Source organism: Alligator mississippiensis, chromosome 11 (assembly GCF_030867095.1).
Source record: "Alligator mississippiensis isolate rAllMis1 chromosome 11, rAllMis1, whole genome shotgun sequence".
NCBI lineage: Eukaryota > Metazoa > Chordata > Crocodylia > Alligatoridae > Alligator > Alligator mississippiensis.
Window position 1 is genome coordinate 27929946 of NC_081834.1, and position 20293 is coordinate 27950238.

General features: G+C 42.3%; 1 protein-coding gene across 8 annotated transcripts in view; it reads right to left on the bottom strand.

The window, feature by feature from the left end:
- Positions 1–20293, bottom strand: part of SIN3A (SIN3 transcription regulator family member A) — a 47740-nt gene that overhangs the window by 18574 nt on the left and 8873 nt on the right. For 5 of the 8 annotated variants that reach the window (XM_059714738.1, XM_059714739.1, XM_059714737.1 and 2 more), the window contains exons 2-11: positions 14212–14436; positions 13028–13204; positions 10449–10555; positions 9654–9936; positions 6231–6482; positions 5428–5580; positions 4976–5134; positions 4015–4104; positions 2239–2357; positions 213–423 (exon numbers count right to left, since the gene is read on the bottom strand). In XM_059714738.1, the coding sequence (XP_059570721.1) occupies positions 213–423; positions 2239–2357; positions 4015–4104; positions 4976–5134; positions 5428–5580; positions 6231–6482; positions 9654–9936; positions 10449–10555; positions 13028–13204; positions 14212–14400 (1740 nt within the window). In that variant the 5' untranslated portion in view covers positions 14401–14436. The remainder of the gene's footprint in view (positions 1–212; positions 424–2238; positions 2358–4014; positions 4105–4975; positions 5135–5427; positions 5581–6230; positions 6483–9653; positions 9937–10448; positions 10556–13027; positions 13205–14211; positions 14437–20293) is intronic. The other 3 variants (XM_019477571.2, XM_019477572.2, XM_019477570.2) reach the window with 1 other exon arrangement.

A 20293-nucleotide genomic window follows, 5' to 3' on the forward strand; every position in this document is an offset into this window, starting at 1 on the left:
ACGGTCACCACAGAACACAGCAAAGACTGAGCCCAGACACTGAAACTTCCTCTCAGGAGACCAGGATTTCAAGATAGTGCACAGCTGTGCAGTTAATTCCCCTTATTACCCTCTTCTACACCACCTACTAGTTGTTCTGGCCCAGCTCCTTGCAGAGAGATTGGAAACCGGTTTCTCCCAACACACAATTCCTCTGGTTCAAAGCTCCTTACCTCTTTACACAGTGGAGTCCGCCCTGTACATTTGGGCTGCTGGTAACTCTTAGGCAAGGCTCGGTAGCTGGAACCCAGTCGTTTACAGGAGGCATAGTCTATTTCCATGGCAATTCCCTCTGTAGCGCGCTCCTTGGGAAATGTCTCCATATGAACAGACTCTTTGTAACCCAAAAAGTTTTTAAACCAAGTGAACAGTTCTGGAAATTTCCTATAAAACACACATACGTGAAAACTGTAGCTGCTTACAAGTCAAATCCCAGTACTCTAAAGTATGAAGTAGGGGCCGTGCTCAAGAGTGCTCCTAGAATTCAGTGTGGAGACAGAAGACCTTGGCCACTCAGTCCCACTAATTCTCTACACTTGTGCACATTCATCAAGACAAACCATTCTGCTTTTCCGGACTGCTCCTGTCTTAATTCACCTTGTGGAGTTTTTATGGTTCCTTTGCCTCTTTATTTGGTGACAGGGAGGGAAGCTACTAGAGCACTCCTAATGTACCTTATCAACATGGCCTCATTCATCCATATACGAGATATGAAAGACTATATCTGTACCCTCTCACTTAAAATTAGCAGGAGCACACTGCAGTGTTATCTGCAGGGAATCTCCCAGATTATTTAGGCAAAGAAGCAAAACCAATTTGGTGGGTGCTAATACTCAGCAGACACAGAGGCACTGAGTAAAGAGAAGCTGTGAGAAACAGATCTAGGATTCTACTGAAAAAAAAAACAGCTTTTAGGAATGAGTCTATCAGCACCAATGCTTCCACCAATACCCTGATGACCAACTATAAATCTAAAGAGGACACAGGCCAACATGAAAGCATATAGAGATATTTCTCCCCTTAGATTCTGCTTGTGGAAAACATAATCTGACTTGATTAGAGACTAAAACATACATCTATTAGACTCCCATCTTCTCCTACAAAGGGGACCCCCTTCTATGCCTGTCATCAGTGCTAACTGAATGACTGCTCATTTAATGCATTTTTTTCGTTACATGAGAGAATGATAAAGTTCAACTCTAGAATAATAAAGTGATCTTTATTATACCTTTCCTGATATAGATACTCTCTTATAGCTCCGGATACATAAGATAGATGGGAGAAAACAATTTTTTAGAGTGTTTTCACTGATTTAGATCTACTATCTTACCTTTTTTGTCTAAAATTAATGTCTTACTGACACAAAATTTGCCTAGTTTCACTGAAGACAAGGACTGCAACCTCTTCCAGGGAGTCTCTCTAGGCTGTACAGCAGTCCGCATAATGGGGCCCTGATCCTGGTCTTAATTTGGTATCTTCTTGTCTTTAGTTCCCTTTCTGACGTGTACATTAATTCTATTTAAAGCAGTAAGGAATGTTAAACTTGCAGCCCCAAGCTGATGTAAAAATAGCTAGCATGCGTACTTTACACACAGGCCTTACTATAAACTGTTAGCATGGAATTATTTGGTACACTATCAATGTCCCAAGAGGGGTCTGCAGCCTCTGCCTTTACACCTGAGTAACTTAATGTTCTGGTCTCAGTTTCTGTATAAAACTTGACTTGTGCTCTCAATGATCTACTCCAAAAAAGCTCCATTGCCAATTCTTTGATGAGAATGGTCAACATTCATTACCCTTGCTCAGGCTGGGCTAGAAGAGATAGGCATCTCAGAGAGGAGCAGCACTCTGTTCTCACAGCTGTAGGGTATTAGCTCACTGATGTACAAGTAACTCCCTGCAAGCATTTAGTGGACAGGTGATTAAATGAACAGTAGTGTACACAGACACACCAAGCAATGCTAAGACTCCCTCTCAGTTACACATATATCATGCTGCAAGCAGCTCAGGAAATCAAATGCCCAGTCAGTTCCTAGAGCTATAGAGCTCTGGGCCACAGAGCTAGTTGTACATACCATGCACAAGACACTGTTTTCCTTTAAAAAGAACTTACTTCCCAATATACAAACAGACTAGACCCCCCCAGACCCTCCCAACAATGATTACATAAACAAGTGGACTTGCTCAACCTCCACTTACCCCAAGAATGGAGAAACTAGCTGCACAAGCTCAGCACGGGAGATGACCTCCTGGTTAAAAATAACCAGACAGCGAAGGAAATTTTCATATGCCTCTGTACTACGCAGAGCCTTTCGGACCTTACAAATACACAGGGAGGAGGAAGAAAATTAATACAGAGCTGGAAATGAGTGAGGTGTGCCATGCCTTCTTGGGCTGCCTAGACTTAATAGTATGATCTCCAACTACTGTTCTGGACAAATATTACACATTCAGGCAGGATGTGGCACTTTTAGACCTGGGAGATGGATACAGTTGCCTTCAAATGCCTCCATCTTGTTCAAGGACAACTGAAGGCTAGAGTCAAAGAGGACACAGGCTGGGGGAGCCTATATAAAACAAATCATAAATTAATATAGTGTCGCTGGCTCTCACTTATCTAGTTCATAAAGTGAGAACAACATTTGATTGACTGATACCATTATTCTACTGAGCAACCCATGTGAAGTGAATAATCAAGATCTCCAAGTAGGAACCCTGAAGAGTGAGTTGTAAGTAAAATAAGGGTCTACACAGAAAAACTTTGGCTAGAGCTAGTTCATGAAACACTGCAAGTAGAAATGAGACTGGCTGTCTACTCTTCTGCTTACAGAAGCAGAAAGAATAATGCAGCCTCCATTCTGTCTGGGAAATCCAGGCAACACAACTGTCTATTGCAGCTTAATTGAGAGCATTTCATACTACAGCTCCAGCGCTGCTTTTCAGCTTGCATTAAAATCTCAAACTTAGTTTAGTAAGCCTCCTCCTCTCCGTAAGGGAGGGCTGAATCAGATTCATTTTAGCACCATTACCTTCCCCAGGAGAACAGTTTGCAACTACACATCACATGGAGATCTATCATCATTAGGTTATTCATCATTACAATTAAAATTCTACTATTGGGATTTCTACATTTACTCATGGCAACACCTACATGTTCTTCAAGTAATACACTGGCTTTCGGTTACCATTAGCCACCCTTCAGTTTGTTGCTATTTGTGCTACATCAATACAGAAAGACAGGATGGTGTCACCAGCATATGAATACGCTAAAAATGCTTATTTGCTTTGGATCAGACACTCCCTTCCAAACAGCATAAAAACTGAACATCTCAGGAAAGAGGCCAAAGACTGCTTAGACACCCACACTGCCTAACTGCCTCTATCTAACCAGCAACAGGTAACTGCACAGCATAGCATACACCCCTCTTACAGAAATACTGCTTAGTCAACTGCATTGTAAGCTAAGTTCCCCACACTGCACGGAGCTGGTCAGGGACGGAGTGCGCCAACTCAGCAATGTAGGCCCACTGTGTCATCAGTAATATGAGGGGCCTGTGGGTACGGGGAGCTGGACTGCTATGGGCAGATCACTGTTCCTTCATATTTCTGTATACTATTAGAATTGGCAGCTATAACCTCTGACAGTTATGCTCTGCTGCCAGGCCCATCTCCCAAAGGCTGTCAAAGGCAGACAAAGAGCCAGAGATGGACTGTAGGGGAGAAGACATGCACAGCTGCATGAGAGTTAGAAAAATTTTTAGAAGTTTACAATATCAGATTTAAAGACCAGTGGATGCACTTATAAAGTTAAAGCTGAAAGAAATATTCTTGGGTAAAAGGCCAGAGATGACTTTTCTGTTTATATTTTTTACTGGAAACAGATTTGCAAGGGTCACGAATCAGACATTTGAAAGTTGGGAGCGGAGAGATGACAGGGGACCCACCAACCCAACTTTTCAAAAATTTGGCCCCTACCTTCTCAAAGAACAGTGACTCTGTCCCCCCACCATGCTTGCTGGCTTCTGCCAATGACTGATCCTTTAGGCCAAGCAGCTTTGGTTTCTTCTGTAAAATGAAGAGCATAAAAAAAGAGAGGGGGAGAAAGAGAAATTCAAATGCATGGCATTTTATTTTGCCTGTCTATCACACACAAGTTTCAGATTCCCTACCGCATTACAATCTTTCAAAGAGTCCAGTGAAAGATACATTTGAGTTTCTATCCATCTACCTATATCCTTAGAGCAACACAGCTACAACCTAAACCCCTGTATCCATCTACCTGCCTCCTAAAATTGAACCATTCACTTGTTTCCCCCAACACTTCCTCCTCTGGATTTTATCTATTAGCCTTCCACATGCTTCAAATTTTCTTGTCATTTTTATCATCAGAACCCCAAATAATGTTTAATCCGTGTAGTTAACTGCAACATTCACTGTATGTAGTATACCTCATCATTGTGGTTACATGTAAAAGTTCAATGACGGCAAACATACTGTTATTTGTGCCAGCACTTCTTCCATCCAACTCCTATCTTGTACCTCCACAGATTTTCTGCATCTCTCTACTTTCCCCGGGTCCCTCCTTTTCCCACCCCACACCAGCAATGTTCATTCTTAAGGAACCAACCATCGTTAGGTGAACACAGGTGAGATTAAACTGCTAAAGAGATGAGTGCTGTGCCTTTTCTTCATAAAGCAAGACACTGTCTTCCAGATTTTTACAAGCCCAAACCTACATAAAAGGAGGAGAAGGAAGGGACGGCAAGCTAATTTTGAAGTAGACAAGGCTTTCCGTCAGCCTCTATCTCCTCCTAACCTGGAATTTGTGCCTCAAAAACAAAACAGAATGTAAAACATTCAACTCTACTAAGTTTTCACAAGCTGCCACCACTTCTTAAAATAAAATCATCAGTGGGTGAACAGTGCATGTTCTCACCTTCACTGGAGGGGTTGCTCCAGTTCCCGAGTGCCGTCGGATTTGACAGCCATTTTGGTTGGGTCTTTGCGGCTTATTGTTGAGCTGGGGTTTCTTGACTGTGCCACCATGGTCATTTCTTACAGACTCAACTTTCTCTGCAGTTGTCTTACTTAACAGCTTATTTAAGAGAGAATCAAACAGACAAGATTATCAATGATCTGATCTTGTGGTACCAAGGCGAAGGTGCATGTGTATCCCTTAGCTCTAACAGACCAACGCATTTTAGAAGGGCAATTACAGTTCTAAAAAGAGATCTAGGAATTAAAGTTAAGGATTTATCAGCAGAGAATGTGTTCTCCCACCCTGGCCCTTTTCACCTTTTTAACAGTGCACTTTTCTCAACTCTACTTCCTTGCAGAGCCAGATTTCTAAGTATTTATGCTCCATCTACCTATCAGGGTAAAACTCACCACAGAGCTGTTAGCATCTGGCAGAAACTGCCCAAACTCCGAGAGCAAATCCTCCTGGTTCTTAAAGAGGCGTGCCACCTGCGCGTACACCTCCTGCTCTGTCAAAGCTGGTGTGTAGTTACCTCCTGCCTCCTTGGCATTCCGCTGCTCTTTCTGTCACAAAAAGGGGAAGTGTAAGAGCAAAAGAAACAAGAACTATTGCAGCTACTCTCACTGGTTTCTGCTCTCCTTTCTCTTGGGGAGAGAAAGGAGCAATACTTGTATTGGGGAGCAATACTTAATGTGACTTAAAACATTTATCTTGTAGCCAAGGGAAGTCTGCATTTGTTACCCCTGCACTTCCAGCTGAAGAGAGACAGAGGAATAAAAGATGGTATGGCTGATGACTCCTATAACAATGAAAAATGATTCCAAATGCTCATGGGCCAAATGTCATCAGACAGGCTACAAACAGAGAAATGTTTCTTTCCCTCCTTCGCAGTACCTTAGCCATATTATACACATTACACTTCTGCCCCACGTTCATGGGCATATGGGCCACATAACATTAAAAAAAATGATCCCTTATTTCAAATACTCGCAACTGTAATGACCGACCTAAAAATGAGAAATCAGCATTAACTCTCAAGCAAAGTAAACTGATTTCAAATACAGAGAACTTTCTCGCCTCCTAAAATATACTTATTATGCTAACTACCTGTACATACCTCTCCCACAAACCTCAAGCACAAGGTAATTTTGTGCGTCAAGGAAAGCTCAGAAGAACCTGTATGTTTAGAGCATATTGACAACTATCCACTAACCTGATATGTGTGGAGGATCTCCAGGAAAGCCTTGTAGATGTCTGGTTGCCCCTGGAACCGATTCTTAATCTTGTTGACATAGTTGATGGCATGATTAAACTCTACTGGCTGATTGTTCTGCAGGGATGGGGTGGTTCCAAGAGAGATTGTCACAGGTGTATGAGGCTGCACAGGTGGAGAGCGTGGTGATGCATATGGTGGGACTGGAGGAGTCTGCTGGCTGGCTGGAGTATGTGCCTGCAACTGTGATGGCTGAGAAGAAAAGACATACTTAGTTTGTCTGAGAGATTTGGGTCAGGGAAATTTATTCAGATACCTAATTCCATCTAATCCTAGGAAGAAGACAGAGTTTTAGAACTCACAAAAATTAGTTACATGCAACATCAAAAAGAAGATGATATGAGGCTAACAGGGAAGCACCTTACAAAGGGTCTTCTTCGTCATTATGTCTCCAATCCAACCTTTCTGTATGGTCTGTTCCTAATATTCTAAACAGATCACTGCTTCTGGTATTGGCGTTTCCAGATCTTGTGGGGTGCATTATAGTGGGTACCTCTGTGGGACAGAAGCTCTCATGCTTCTCCTCAACATGCTTTCTCTTAACCAATGGAGAAGCCAAGCAGGGTGGAAAAATTCTGTTATTACTACATGTCCAGTGAAACAGCCTCCACCCACATATTCTAACATGGTATTCACGCTTCTTGTATTTAACAGAGCCATTAAGACTGTTAGATTTTTTTTTTCTGATGATGGAAATTAAAAAAAGAGACTGAAAGTATTCATTCCCTCATTTCCAAGTGCATCGTGATAAGCAGCTTTCTTAAGAGAACATTTCATAATGGTCATCCCAGCAGGCACTGGGGGGGGGGGGGGGTGTTCGTTTGTTTTTTAATCTAAAAGTCTTAATTTTCAGAAAATAAGTCAGAATATCAATGGAGGCACGGGCAAATGCATCTGACCAAAAGCACACTCTACAAAATACCATATTGTCTCATCTATAAAACACTTGTGGGAATATAATATACACCTTGTTTCTGAAAGGCAAACAAAGGATCTTTCCTTTTAGTATGTAACTAAGCAGTAACAGCTAGGGAGCAGAGCCTGCTTACTGTTCTGCACCCTGTGTCCCTGCAGATTTTACTTTGTTTCACAGGTAAGTGGCAGAACCTGCTCTTACCATATTTCCGGCATTGAACATGCACTTCGATTTCTAGCAGCTGTTTTTGGGAAATGGGTGCAAGTTGAACACAAGAAAATATGGTACATTTGGGTTTAAAAAAGAAAATCCCAACCACATACCTTTCAAGTAGCAAGGAACAAAAAACATGCTGATAAGAGAACAACTTTTAGTTTTCTTTTAGCCAGTTTTGTTTCATCATATTTCAAAAAAATTAGACTTGCTAGTAATATTACCAGTGATTTTCTCCATTATGAATGTGACCTGCATTGAACAAAGCCCAGGTTTCCCTTTTCCAGTACTTATCTAGATTGCACAAAGCTAAAACAAACAAATATACAAATCAGCTTAACATTAAGGGTGGCCACTAAAATTAAATGGCTGTTCCAACACACTTGCACAAGGACCTAGAGACTGTTTGGAGCTAGTAACTTCCAGCTGTAACAGAAGCATTTCAATCTTCCACTGCCTTTCAGGTTTCAGAGCTGTATCATGGACAGTCTATTACTGGCAATGCTGAAAACTACCTGCCTAAAAATTCTCATTTTAAGAGCCTGCTCTCAGGCTCTTTTTAATTAAAGGCAGGAGGCAAATACCAAAAGTACATCACTTTGAGGGTCATTTAGTAAAAAAGGGCATTTATAGATGAGCTCCAGGAGTGCTAATTAAAGTGCCCGAAGTATCACGTGCATCAGCGCCCCTGCGCTGAAAAATGGCAGCAGGGGCCCTTAAACTAAAGCTCTTTAGACAAGCTTCAGTTAAAGTGACCCCACCACCATTTTTCAGCCTGGGGACACTGATACATGCGACACTGGAGTCTGCTCCAACACGCTGTAATTATAGCATGCTGAAGCACCCTCCCTGCACACGTATAGGAGCTCTAAGAGTTCTTTCTGATATCAACTGCACATTTTCATATTTTATGGTTACATTATTAATTCTCTGCACACACTAGAGATCAACCTCCCTTAAAAAATTTCAGTGGGACAGTACTAAAATTCTCCCTTGCTCCTCACAAGCTCTTTTGAGTCCTTTCACATTTTAAGGCTAAAATACATGATGTTTCAAATGAAACAATCAGACTTAAAGCTTATTTTGCGCATTTTCTAGGTCCAATTTGAGCTCTTTAAATAATTATTTTGCTTTAACATCCATTCTTTTGATCACATAATTGGCTGGTCAGTAGCATGTGGATTATCTTGAGGGTGACAGGAAAGGGGGCATACCATCCGTGTTTCTGTGAAGTCCCGAATTTATAGCTTCACAAAATTTAAGGCCAGAAAGGAACATCACTGGCCACCTGGTCTGAACTCCTGCATAACACAAGCCACTTGATTTTACCTTGATTCCTGTATCAAGCTGCTAACTGATGGTACAGTAGCAGCACCTATTTCAGAAAGTCTTCCACCAAGACTTCAAGTGATGAAAAACCTACTGTATTAGAAGTTGTTCCAAAAGCTAGTTACCCCAACTGTTTAAGTTCTAGATGACCATTTTGTACTGACAAACATTCTTACCTGGGTCTCTGTTTCTTTGTAGAAAACTAGAATAATCAGGAAGAACATCCAGAAGCCTACTCTGTTCAATGAGTATCAAATGATTTATCAGGGACCTTACATACAAAGCTATCAAGTACAATTTGAGCTGCTCCCAGACATCCCTTGCTTACATCTGTATTGTTCTAATATCTGTATGTCCTTCAGTCATTTCCAATGAAAGGATATGTCGCAAGTTCCTTTCTTAAGTCAGTGCACTATGCCCAAAAAGATTAGTTTGAAACTGGTTAAAATAAGAGTTTCTAAAGCTTTGGACCCAATCCCAAACTCATTGCTTCAGAGTCCATAACATTTAACATGTTTCCCAAAGCCAGCAATTTCCTGAACAACTCTGCAGAACCATTTCCGTTGGCATAACATACACTTCATTGTGCTAACAAGGCCTGATTATTTTCACATTCATGCTGTCTATCAACTGGCAATAGAAAATGCTCTCTAGAGTCTGCTGCCATGAGGGCTTATGCTATCACATACACATGCGTTCCCGGCTGCTGCTGGGGAGCCAAGCTGTGACATGTATGCTGTCATTTTTATGAAGTGAGAAAACTGCAAAGATGCAACTTTACCAAAACTGAAATACCAAAACATTTCTTTTATAAGAAACTAAGGCTTTTGCCACCTCTAATACCAGACCATTTCCAGATTGGAATGATGTGTTTTAATCTGTCTGTTCCTTCTACAGCCACTGACCTTACTGATTTTGGCAGGTGGTGGCTGTGGTGCAGGCTGTGCTGGGGTTGGGGTCGACTGTGCTGAGGGCTGGGACTGATGCTGGGACTGTGGCTGCGGCTGTGGCTGGAGACCATGAGTAGGGATTTGGTGAACTTGTCCTGGTGTTGTCACGTTCACCATGTCATTTGTCTGCACCTCAATTTTATAGCCAGGTGGCAAGAAGGTATTGAAGCCCATGATCAAGTCAGGGTGACCTTTGAAGAGCTGAGACACACGGCTGATCACTCCTGGAGTGTCGATACTGAAAAAGAACAAGACAAAAGATAGAAGGGTCTGAGTGCAAGCCAGGCACTGAACAAGATAACAATCTATTTTGATTTTTATACAGTCATTGTGATAAACCCAGGAAACACCACCAAACTGATTCCCTTACATATGTCACAATCAAGTTGATTAATGTAAGACTAAATTTACTAGTACAATTAACACTAACTTAATGTCACCTGGTCTGAGCATTATCTGCTTGCTAACAGCCATACAACCAGATGAATCTGCCATAAGAACTGAACTTGCGAACTTCGACTCCCACTCTGTAAAAGCAGAGATTTGGCACAGGGAGATCTGCTTGCCATCCAGAATAGAAAATATTGGCCATCACTGCACTCCCATGCAATCTCTAACCATCAGCCCTGATGGAAGACTTAGACCTTAATACATGAAGAAACAGAATCTCCAGAACGCTAATAATTTCTTGTCCCCCAGCTCCCAAACACACAAGTGCTCTCTAACCTAAGAGGCAATGCAAGATGTTACCTTTGAGATTTGAATTCCTTCATTATATCCAAGAAGTCATTGTAGACTTGGGGCTGACTACCAAACTGCAGCTTTACTTGGTCAAGATACGACAGTGCATCCTCCACCTGAAGCCAAAAAATAAATAAATAAAAAATAAAAAATTAGCCAGTTAAAATATGCCAGCTGAGAATGGTCATTCACTGCCTGCTACAAGCAAAACAACACCCCCCCTAGAAAGGCAGCTTCAATGCACAAATGGGAGTAACAAATTAGTAGTCAGATTGTTGCCTATATTACATGACTACTTGAAGGCAGGACACTTGCATTTTATTTCTGTCTTCCACTAGAAAAAAAATCATACTTTTCTACAAAGATGCAATATGCATCAGCAAAAGCAGTCAGTGGGAACATACTCAGAAGTTACCATTTCACCACTGGCAAATCCACTGCTCATAGAAAACCAGTGCTGGATTAAGTATTTTTCCTGTGTACATTTGTGGAAATTATTACAGCAATCAAGAATAAGCAGAACATGGAAATGACATATACAGTGTCTTAGCGTCTGCCAGATACACTTGTGCTGCCTTTTATTTTTTTACACCAGTCATTTCAAATCTAGCACGACGATTTTGGAAACAGTAGCTGCGGATGTGCAAATCCACACACCTTGGATAGCAGGAGAGAGTTTACTGACAGTTTATATACCAACAATCTGATTTTCTGAGGTGCTGAGTGAGCAGCCACAGCTCTCAGCAGGATAGCTGCATGCTCGTTACCTCAGCAAGTCAGGCCACAAATGAATAAATTGCAAGAGCTTTCCAACCCTTTCCTTTCACAATCAATCTGCTCAGAGATATAAAAGACCTTGCATGTAATGCAAGTTATCTGGAATAATATCTGAGGGCCTAAAGTCATTTCAGGTCTATTTTATGGGAAATAATGATATTAACTAAAAGACACCATAAGTTTTTCCACCAAAGTCCAAAGTCAGAAGTTTTGCTGTTGCTGTTGATTGCTGTAGAACAACATAAACCCAAAACTTGAGGGTTAAAAATAGGCCCCATAGAAAGTATGTGTTCACTTTACTGTTTTTATATGGGAACTATGAAAAAGGTATTTTACTGTTTTTCTAAAAGGAAAGGTAAAAGATAGGCATCGATTCATATATATGTTCTTACTACAGCCGATCTGAATTTAACTACTTCCATGGGTTATTTTTGGTGGGTTTTTCCTCTTCTTTTTAAAGACTATTTTGTATAGTCAAAGAATAGAAGACTGCTCATTCCCAAGTATCTCCCACATAAAGCAATACGTTCAAAAAAGCTACTGGATGCCTTCGTCTTAACCCTTTTACACATGAGATCTGAATTGACACTTCTCCTCCTTTCTACCCTCAAAACCCATTGATGACAATTCCAGGTTTGGTTTTGTTTTTTACTTTGCTACAATATTTGAGAAGAAAATGTGTTCATTCTAAACAATAAAAGAAGGGAGTATTGGGCCTATACAGCTAAATCCCTTTCTTAATTAACAGTACATAGCTCCAGCCTCCACACTGGGAATTCCATGAGGCTGAAAAGACCTCTGCATCTTAACCAGAGAGTTTTCATCAGACTGTCCAACAGGCTCTGCTGAGAGGCTGGGATCACATAAGCTAGGGGTGGGCAAAACGTGGCCCGGGTGGCAGATGCAGCCCACCAGGCCATTCTATCCGGCCCATGGGGCCCCTAAAAAATGTAGAAAATTAATATTAATCTGCCCTGGGCTGCCTGTCATGCAGCCCTCGATGGCTTTCCGAAACCCAGTAAGCGATCCTCTGCCCAAAATAATTGCCCGCCCCTGACATAAGCAATAGTCAAAGACCATCAATTACCCCACAAATTTCAGGCACAGGTCTCGAACTGTTGCCTGCTCTATAGCAGCATAAAACAGCAGTTCCCAAACTCTGACAGATTGAGGACCACCAGTTTAAAATTGTACAACCTTAAATACCACCAGCACATTTTTCAATTCAATGTTAAGTATCACCAGCAAATTTTTGTTATAAAGTAATTATAATAAATCTGTTAACATGTACCACAGACAGGCTGTCTGCGTGCCACTAGTGGTACCTGTACCACAGATTGGAAACCACTGGCACAGAACAAACAAGAAATTGTAGGTTAAAGACTGAATTGAAAGATTATAAAATACTTCTGTACTATAGAAATACATCTCATTCTGACTTTCCTATCCATGTGGGCTGCCATGTGAACTTACCACACAGGCACACTGGGTCACAGAACTCTGGAGTTATGACGTTGACAATAGGTACAGAATACAATATATGGGATTCTGTATTCTACACAAAGCCACTACCCTGCCCTCCTTGTGTACAGGTTGAATGCCATCCCAGAAACTAAGGTTTTTAGTCACACCAACTCATCTATATTTTTAGCATGGCTGCATTTCATTGCAAGTGCAATGAACCATTAGCTATTGGGAAAGCTCTCTCATGTGGTTACATCAATCATCTGAGCAAAGGGAACATGAACCAAGAAGATGCCTCCCTCCAAAACACCCTGTGTACAGAATGATAACTTGTATCCTGACGTTACCTTAAGTCTCTGGAACTGCTGTTGCCCCTGTACTGGTGCTGCTGGAGGGGTTGGGTGAGCATGACTCTGCACCACCTGACTTCCATGAGGCTGCACCGGTGTTGTATGATGATGTCCACTATGGACAGTTGCTATGGCAGGCCCATGACTGCCCGAGCTCTGTGGCACAGCTGACACCTGGAGAGCAGAGGAAAATATGTAGCTGGGGGTAGTAACACTTTACCTGCTCTTGGAAATTCCGAACTGGAAAAACTGCATAAACCAAGCTCATTAGCACAGACTGATACAGTGCTTTTCAAACAGAAGTGACCACACTTCAATACAGGGAGGGAAACTGTTTGTGAAACAAAGTAGTTGCTTATTGTGAAGCTAGATTAAAAGCAGCCTTGGGCTCTACACCTGACTGTTGCCGATTTCCTGCACGGACTCGATCAGATCACTATCTGCAAAATGCATCTGGTAACCCTTCTGCTACTCTTTGGGCAGCTGTATGGCTGAGTGTAAGTAAATGCTTCAGTGTCTCAAGATAAAAGTGAAAAATATAAATTTTTGGGAGGCAGAACATTAACCAGAGCATCAAGGCTAATAGACGAGGAATGGTTTTGAATCTAATAATTTCAAATACCAATCTGACCCAGGATCCTGAGCTGCAAAGAATTCATAACCCAAGACAAAGCAACTGCAAGAAAACCTTGTGTTACAGGAGAGGAATAAACCAGAACCCCACATGTTCTTGCCTGTTTTCTGACTAGGAAACAAGATGACACCAGAGTTGAATTGTACCTAAACCAAGCTTTGACTCAAAGAGGTATTTAAGTACCTCACACTGCCTGCAATGGTTTAGAAAGGAACAATCCTACACTGAGCAGGGGGTTGATTTAGATGATTTCCTGAGGTCCCCTCCACCCCTATTTTTCTGATTCAATACTTACCTTTATGCTTGCAAGTAGCACCCATTGAAGTAATAAGACTTAAAGCATGTACTTAATCTTGAGCATATGCTTAACTATATTGCTGAATTAACACCTTAATTTCAAAGGCCATTACTGGTTTTAAAAGATTTGCTCTCATATGCAGAACCCCACCATAGAGTAATAAACAAGAGACTTGGATTGTTTAGTTCACAGAGCAAGACTGTTCATTATTTCCTTGGATCCCATTAAAAGAAGGGCAAGCAGGCATACCTGGTAGCTGGGAGTTACAGAGTACTGAATCCCAGTGGCAGACTGCATGGTCTCCGAAACCGCCTCATAAACAGGAGGTGCTGGAGCAAGCACACGATGCTGGTGCTGGAAAGCTTCAGTGCTGCTAGTAATACGTCTCTGCTGCGACGCATACACAGGTGACTCCTGCTCATCCAATCGCCGCTTCATTCTGAATTCATGCTCGGGGAAGCACTACCAAAACTGCTGAAACAGATCCATTGAGAAATGTAAGTGACCCATTCTCTCCCTAACTGAACAGAATACTGGGCTCATCAACAGGAGGCATAGGAGAAGTACAACAGGTTTAGGGATATTCCATTTAGCCTGCCAGTATTTCTTCGAGCAGCGGCCAGAACCTTTAACAGCTCGGTTCTGGTTCAACTTGGGCCACATGGCATCAGCGGCAAGGGGTTTTGCCTGCATCCGTGCCGCCACTGCCACTCCCCTCCACCTCCCACTCCCCAGCTGCACAGCTTTTCCCTCCAGTTGTGGTGCAGCTCTCCACCAGCTAGAAGCTGTGCCCCAAGGAGCAAAGGGGGCTGGGAAAGGGGGCAGCGGTACAGGTGTAGCTTCCAGGTGCCTGGAGCCAGTGTGGGCACAAACACAGGCAAAGCCCTCCTTGCTCTGCAGGCCAAGTCCAGTGGCTTGGTGGGCTTGATTAAGCCCACAGGCTATATGCTGCCAACTTCCATCTTAAAGAGTTTGAGAAAGCAAATGGCATTGAAATCCAAAGTAAAAGTTTTTCAGGAGATATATTTTTTAAAATACAAGCCTCATGTTTAGAATTAAAATATCAAGGTTGTGAATGGATTTCTTCAACTGACTTGAAGCATATTTTAATTCAGAATATCTTTGATCCTGAACACAGGAAGGTCCCTTTTAAATAATATCAGCATGCAACAAAAGGCAGCGGAAGCTTGTAGCTTTTCTGGCAAAAGCAAGCCACGTGGCTCTTTTAGAAATAGGGAATCTTCTGCAGAAAGCTAAAGGTCTTAACTGCCCTGCATTGAAAGTATGAGCTTTCGATTGTGACATCCCCAGTAACATCACAGACAGGATGCTAGCCAAGCCTGCAGGAAGAACTTTTACATAGTAAAGTTTGAGGAAGAGTAAGCAATAAGTGTAGTCTGAAGATAGATTCAGGGACCACAATCAGGTTCTTACGATTAAACTCACTAAGAAAAAAAAATATTTCTAGCAAACTCATGCAGACTTGCTGTGAGGTTTAAGTTTGATTCCACATGCCACTCCAACCATTTCTTGCACAGCTCATAAGGTCACTGCAGTAGGACATCAGCATCATGGTAATATACGCACAAATTAAAATGGCAAGAACGAAAGCCCAAAATGCCCCCAATATCTGTATTGGGAACATCCAGAGGACAGTGAAGAGCATCCTTCCCACAACACACCCAAAATACCTTCCTTCAGTACACAACCAGAAGGCAGATGCTACTGCTCTAATTCAAATAGCCTCTGCATTTTCCCAATTAATTCTTGATCTGTTGTCACACTTTGCTATCCCACTCCTTAAAATACCATGAATTCTTCACTTTATTTGTATGACCTCTGCTTTCATGCAAAGGTATTCAAGAACTGCTGTTTTCTGGGTGGTGATGATTGTTAACGTCGCTCCTGAGAAATTACCATACAACCAAGAGCACTCGCAAGCATACTCATTCTATCTAGTACTATGTCCTGTTTTCCCTTCAGTCAAGCACCTAACCTTATTTTCTCCAAATCAACTATAGTCTAATACAGGGTTTAAACTTAAACAAATTCATCATTAGCAATGAAATAGATGGAGGCTGTCCTCCAGAAGTAACCGAAGTCACAAAAATAAAGGAATCAATCTCTTCACAGATCATTTGGACACAAGAATTATGATCTGTAAATTATACGATTAAACCCATTATTAACCAACTGGATAGTGAACAGACTCAGACTCATCGATACCCCTACAAAGTGTGCATATATGCCTAACAAAATTGTTCACCAGAATTGTCAAAATTAAGAAGGTTGATATCATAGGTTGTACACATCTTATTACTTTCTGCTTTAAGCTCTTTCCCACTCACTAGTCTTTAGTGAGATCCCACAAAAGGGAGGTTTTTTAATTGGACTATGATTCATTCCCCCTCGCACACTTCTTCGAGCACGATCTCCCATGAAAAACCCACCACATCAATAAGACAAGGAGGATGACAGTACTAACTACACCTTAAATATGGTGGACAAGCACTCACCAGAGTGACACCCAGAGAACAGAAGACTCTAGGGTAGACAGAGTCAGTTTTTGCCTATTTTACCTCTATCGTCCATGTCATCATTTGACTGATCTCTGAAAGTAGCTCCAGTCATTATACGAGTCTACTTACTGTTAACTCCCTAGGAGCTGGGAACATTTTAGCTTTGAAGTAAGTTTTACACTCAGCACAGCTGGGATCTAAATAAGTAAAACTAGCAGAATTGGCTATGAAATTTCCACTTGGCAAAAGTACCATGCAAGACTTCACATCAAGATGGAGACTACATTTGTGGGGGGGGGGGGGGGGGGGGGGGGAGGAAGCAAGTGATGCTTATTTATAATGTGTGCTCAGCAACATGGAACAGCTGAGAGGCAAGTCTCTAAGTATCCACCTAATTTTTGTTCTGTCCCAACTGCCCTTACATTATTTTAAGTGCTCTCTAGGCTTAGTTCACACTTTAGTAGTATTTTAACAGTGCAAAAGCATCCTGCTAGTTTGACAACTTTCATAAAATGTTTCCAGCCACTAGACAATAAATTCTATATCCCATCCCCAGAATAAGCAGGTCACAATGCTTCTGAATCCAAATCTGTACAGTGTGAAGCAAAGTAGCAACTGCACAACTCTAGCAGACCTAGTATATAGTCTGGTATCAGATTTTGGGGAAATTGAATGGAAGGATCCAGTTGCAGGGCCCATCTAATAGCTCTGCTGTTTGTGTTCCATTCCCATAAAGACATGGTCCCCTTGTCACTTTTGTTGGACTAATCAAGGTTTAAAATAGATGCTGACCAGTAAAAGGACTATGAGAGGTCATGCAACTGCTACAAGGGTCACGCGCCCTTATCATTTATGATGATTAGAATGCCACCTTGGGCAAAAAGCTCAGCATTTTCTTCTGATGAGCTACTCCCATAGACTTCCCACTGGCTTAGACTGCAGCTGGAGTACTGCATCCAGTTTTGGGCGCCACACTTCAAGAAGGATGTGGAGAAGCTTGAGAGAGTCCAGAGAAGAGCCACTCATATGATTAGAGGCTTGAAGAGCAAGCCATATGAGGAAAGGCTGACAGATGTGGGACTGTTCAGCCTAGAAAAGAGAAGACTGGGGGGGGGAATTTGGTGACAGCTTACAAATATGTCAGGGGAGAGCACCAGGGGCTAGTCGAACACCAAAACACCTTAGGGGAAAGCCAGGAGCAGTGGTCATAAACTCCTAGAAGGTTTCAGACTGGATAAGGAAAAACTTCTTCATGGTTCCTGTGACCAGACTCTGGAACAGACTCCCAGCGGGGGTGGTGCAGGCACCTACCCTGGAGATCTTCTAATGGAGACTGGATGCACACCTTGCTGGGGTTATCTGACCCCAAGTCTTTCCTGCCCAGAGCATGGGGGCTGGCCCGATGATCTCACAAGGTCTCTTCCAGCCTTAAACTTCTGTGAATCAGTGAATGTCTGCCAGAGTTTCCAGATGCAAGCCAAAAACAGTTCAGTGACCAAAGCATTAATTTGGAATTCCCAGACTGACTGGCAGATCAACATAAAATATTCTTACAAGCCTTTCTGCCTCTCAGAGGAGACAATGATGTTCCAGAGTTTGCTGCATGTGGATGTTCTGAATTCAAATGCAAAAATGAAGTCTTGTCTGCTCTTAGAGAAAATTAAAGATGCCATGGCAATTTCTGTAGGATTCCCTTGGGCCCTCAACATATTTAGGCTACAAGCAATATGTTGGACAACTGCCTAGACTCCAAAGGCTACCTACCATACTTTGCCTGGACTATACGTAGAAGAATGCTGTTTTCTCACTCACTGGGTACAATTTTCCTCCTAACCTGGAACAGTTTTCTCTTTGTCCCCTAAGTAACAGGTAATGGGTTGCTTCCGAGGCTAAATTTTGGGTACTTCTCCTTCCCTACCAGCATCATAGCTGCCTCGGCTCTCTTGCTGAAGGCTCCCTCAGAATCCAGTGCTAATATGACAAGCTTGGGAACCTGACAAAAAAAATTAAGCAGATCTCAGACTAAGATAGGCTTCCAGAGCGACAACTCTCCAATACAAAAACTGAGTTTGACAGGACAGTACCCAAAGCCTCTTTCTGCAGTGAAAAAGAATCTGGAATAAAAGATGCAGCAGGCACGCTCACTACCTGACAGACCAAGATACCTTGCATCCAGAGCAGCTCTATGCACACATCGGAAGGCCATGTCCACAAATACTCCAATATTCAATTGCTCTCAATATTGAATTTTAGTCTCCAGAAGCGACCTCTACTTCTGGACTCTGTTTATACCTTCCTACAATGTCAAGGACTTCCTGAAATCTGAGGGAAGTTAGAAGCTCATTTGCAAATCTCTATTCCTTTTGCCATCTTTGTAAAAGCAGGTGAGGGCTTTTTCATTTCCTGTCCTTCATTTCCTGTCCTATTGGACTAGATCAATGAAAGATAACAGCAACTTAGCTCAGAGACTAGAGGATGCTCAAACATGCTCTGATAGTCTTCTTGCCACCAGTATTCTCTTCGGTGACTGGAGAACCACGACTACAGCTCCTTTCCCACAAGTAAAGCAGCCTTTGAGTTGGGATCCTTTTTTCTCTTGTGATAGATCAAGCCACAAAAGTTTCAGATTCCTAACCACCTTTCCTGGCTTTTGGCCTTCTATGACCTGGTGGCCTTCTATGACCAGGTCACAAAATCCTTGGATACAGGTGTCACAGTGGAAACAGTCTTTCTGGACTTTAGGAAGGCCTTCAACACTGTCTCTTACCCCATTTTTAAAACTAAAAATAAATAAATGAAACCAGCTTCAGATGTGGATTTCTTTCTACGTGCAAGTTACTGCTTTCCCACTTAATTACAGGTGAGATCTGGAAATTACAGATTCACACATCACATCAGCTATACGATGCATCTGTATCCCTAATCTGAAAGATGCACTGAGTATTCAGTAGGACTCTGGAGACAACCCAAGACCAGAAAAGTATCCTTTTCCCCCACGCCCTTTACTTCATTTAAAAAATTAAGTCAGAAGAACTAGGAAAGCAGAACAGGTAACATAATGGACTGTGAGCACCACTTTTATCCAGTCCACTTGGCAACTATTGATCAAGCAGAGGTTTCTCTTTCCTCAACTCAGAGCCTATCCACACACTCTCCTCCCCCCAAGAGCCAACAGCTTGTAAGCCTTGAGCTGAAGTATATCATACTTTATTTAGCATTTACCTATGTGATAATGGAAATACAATGTTCCCTTCTCTTCTCCCTTCTCCAAAATTCCCCATGCAGGAAAGATTGTGTATAAGCAGCACACACTGCCATGCCTGCCACAATGCTTCCCCAACGGGCCTGCCTTGTTTAGTGTTACTGATGGGACATGCTGGGGAGTGTGCACATGCACATGCATCTCATGCTGGTAAAGTTAATGTGAAAACCTGTCATTCTTCCTCCTCCCTTCAGTAGCACTGTGAAAATCTACCACAGCATGAGCCAGCGGTGCAATGGGTAATGCAGCCGATTATGGGATCGGAAGACTGTAGGTTTAACTCCTGCCTGGCTCGTGTTGCTGTTTATCTGAGTCAAGTACTCTGCCGCTTGCAGTTGCTTTTGCAAATTTAGGCTAGATATCAGGAAAAACTTCATGCTAAGGGTGGCCAAAATTTGGAATGGGCTTCCAAAATGGGAGGTGGTGCTCTCCCCTACCTTGTGGGTCTTTAAGAGAAGGCTTGGTAGGCATCTGGCTGGGGTCATCTGACCCCAGCACTCTTTCCTGCCTAGGCAGGGGGGCGGACTCGATGATCTGTTGAGGTCCCTTC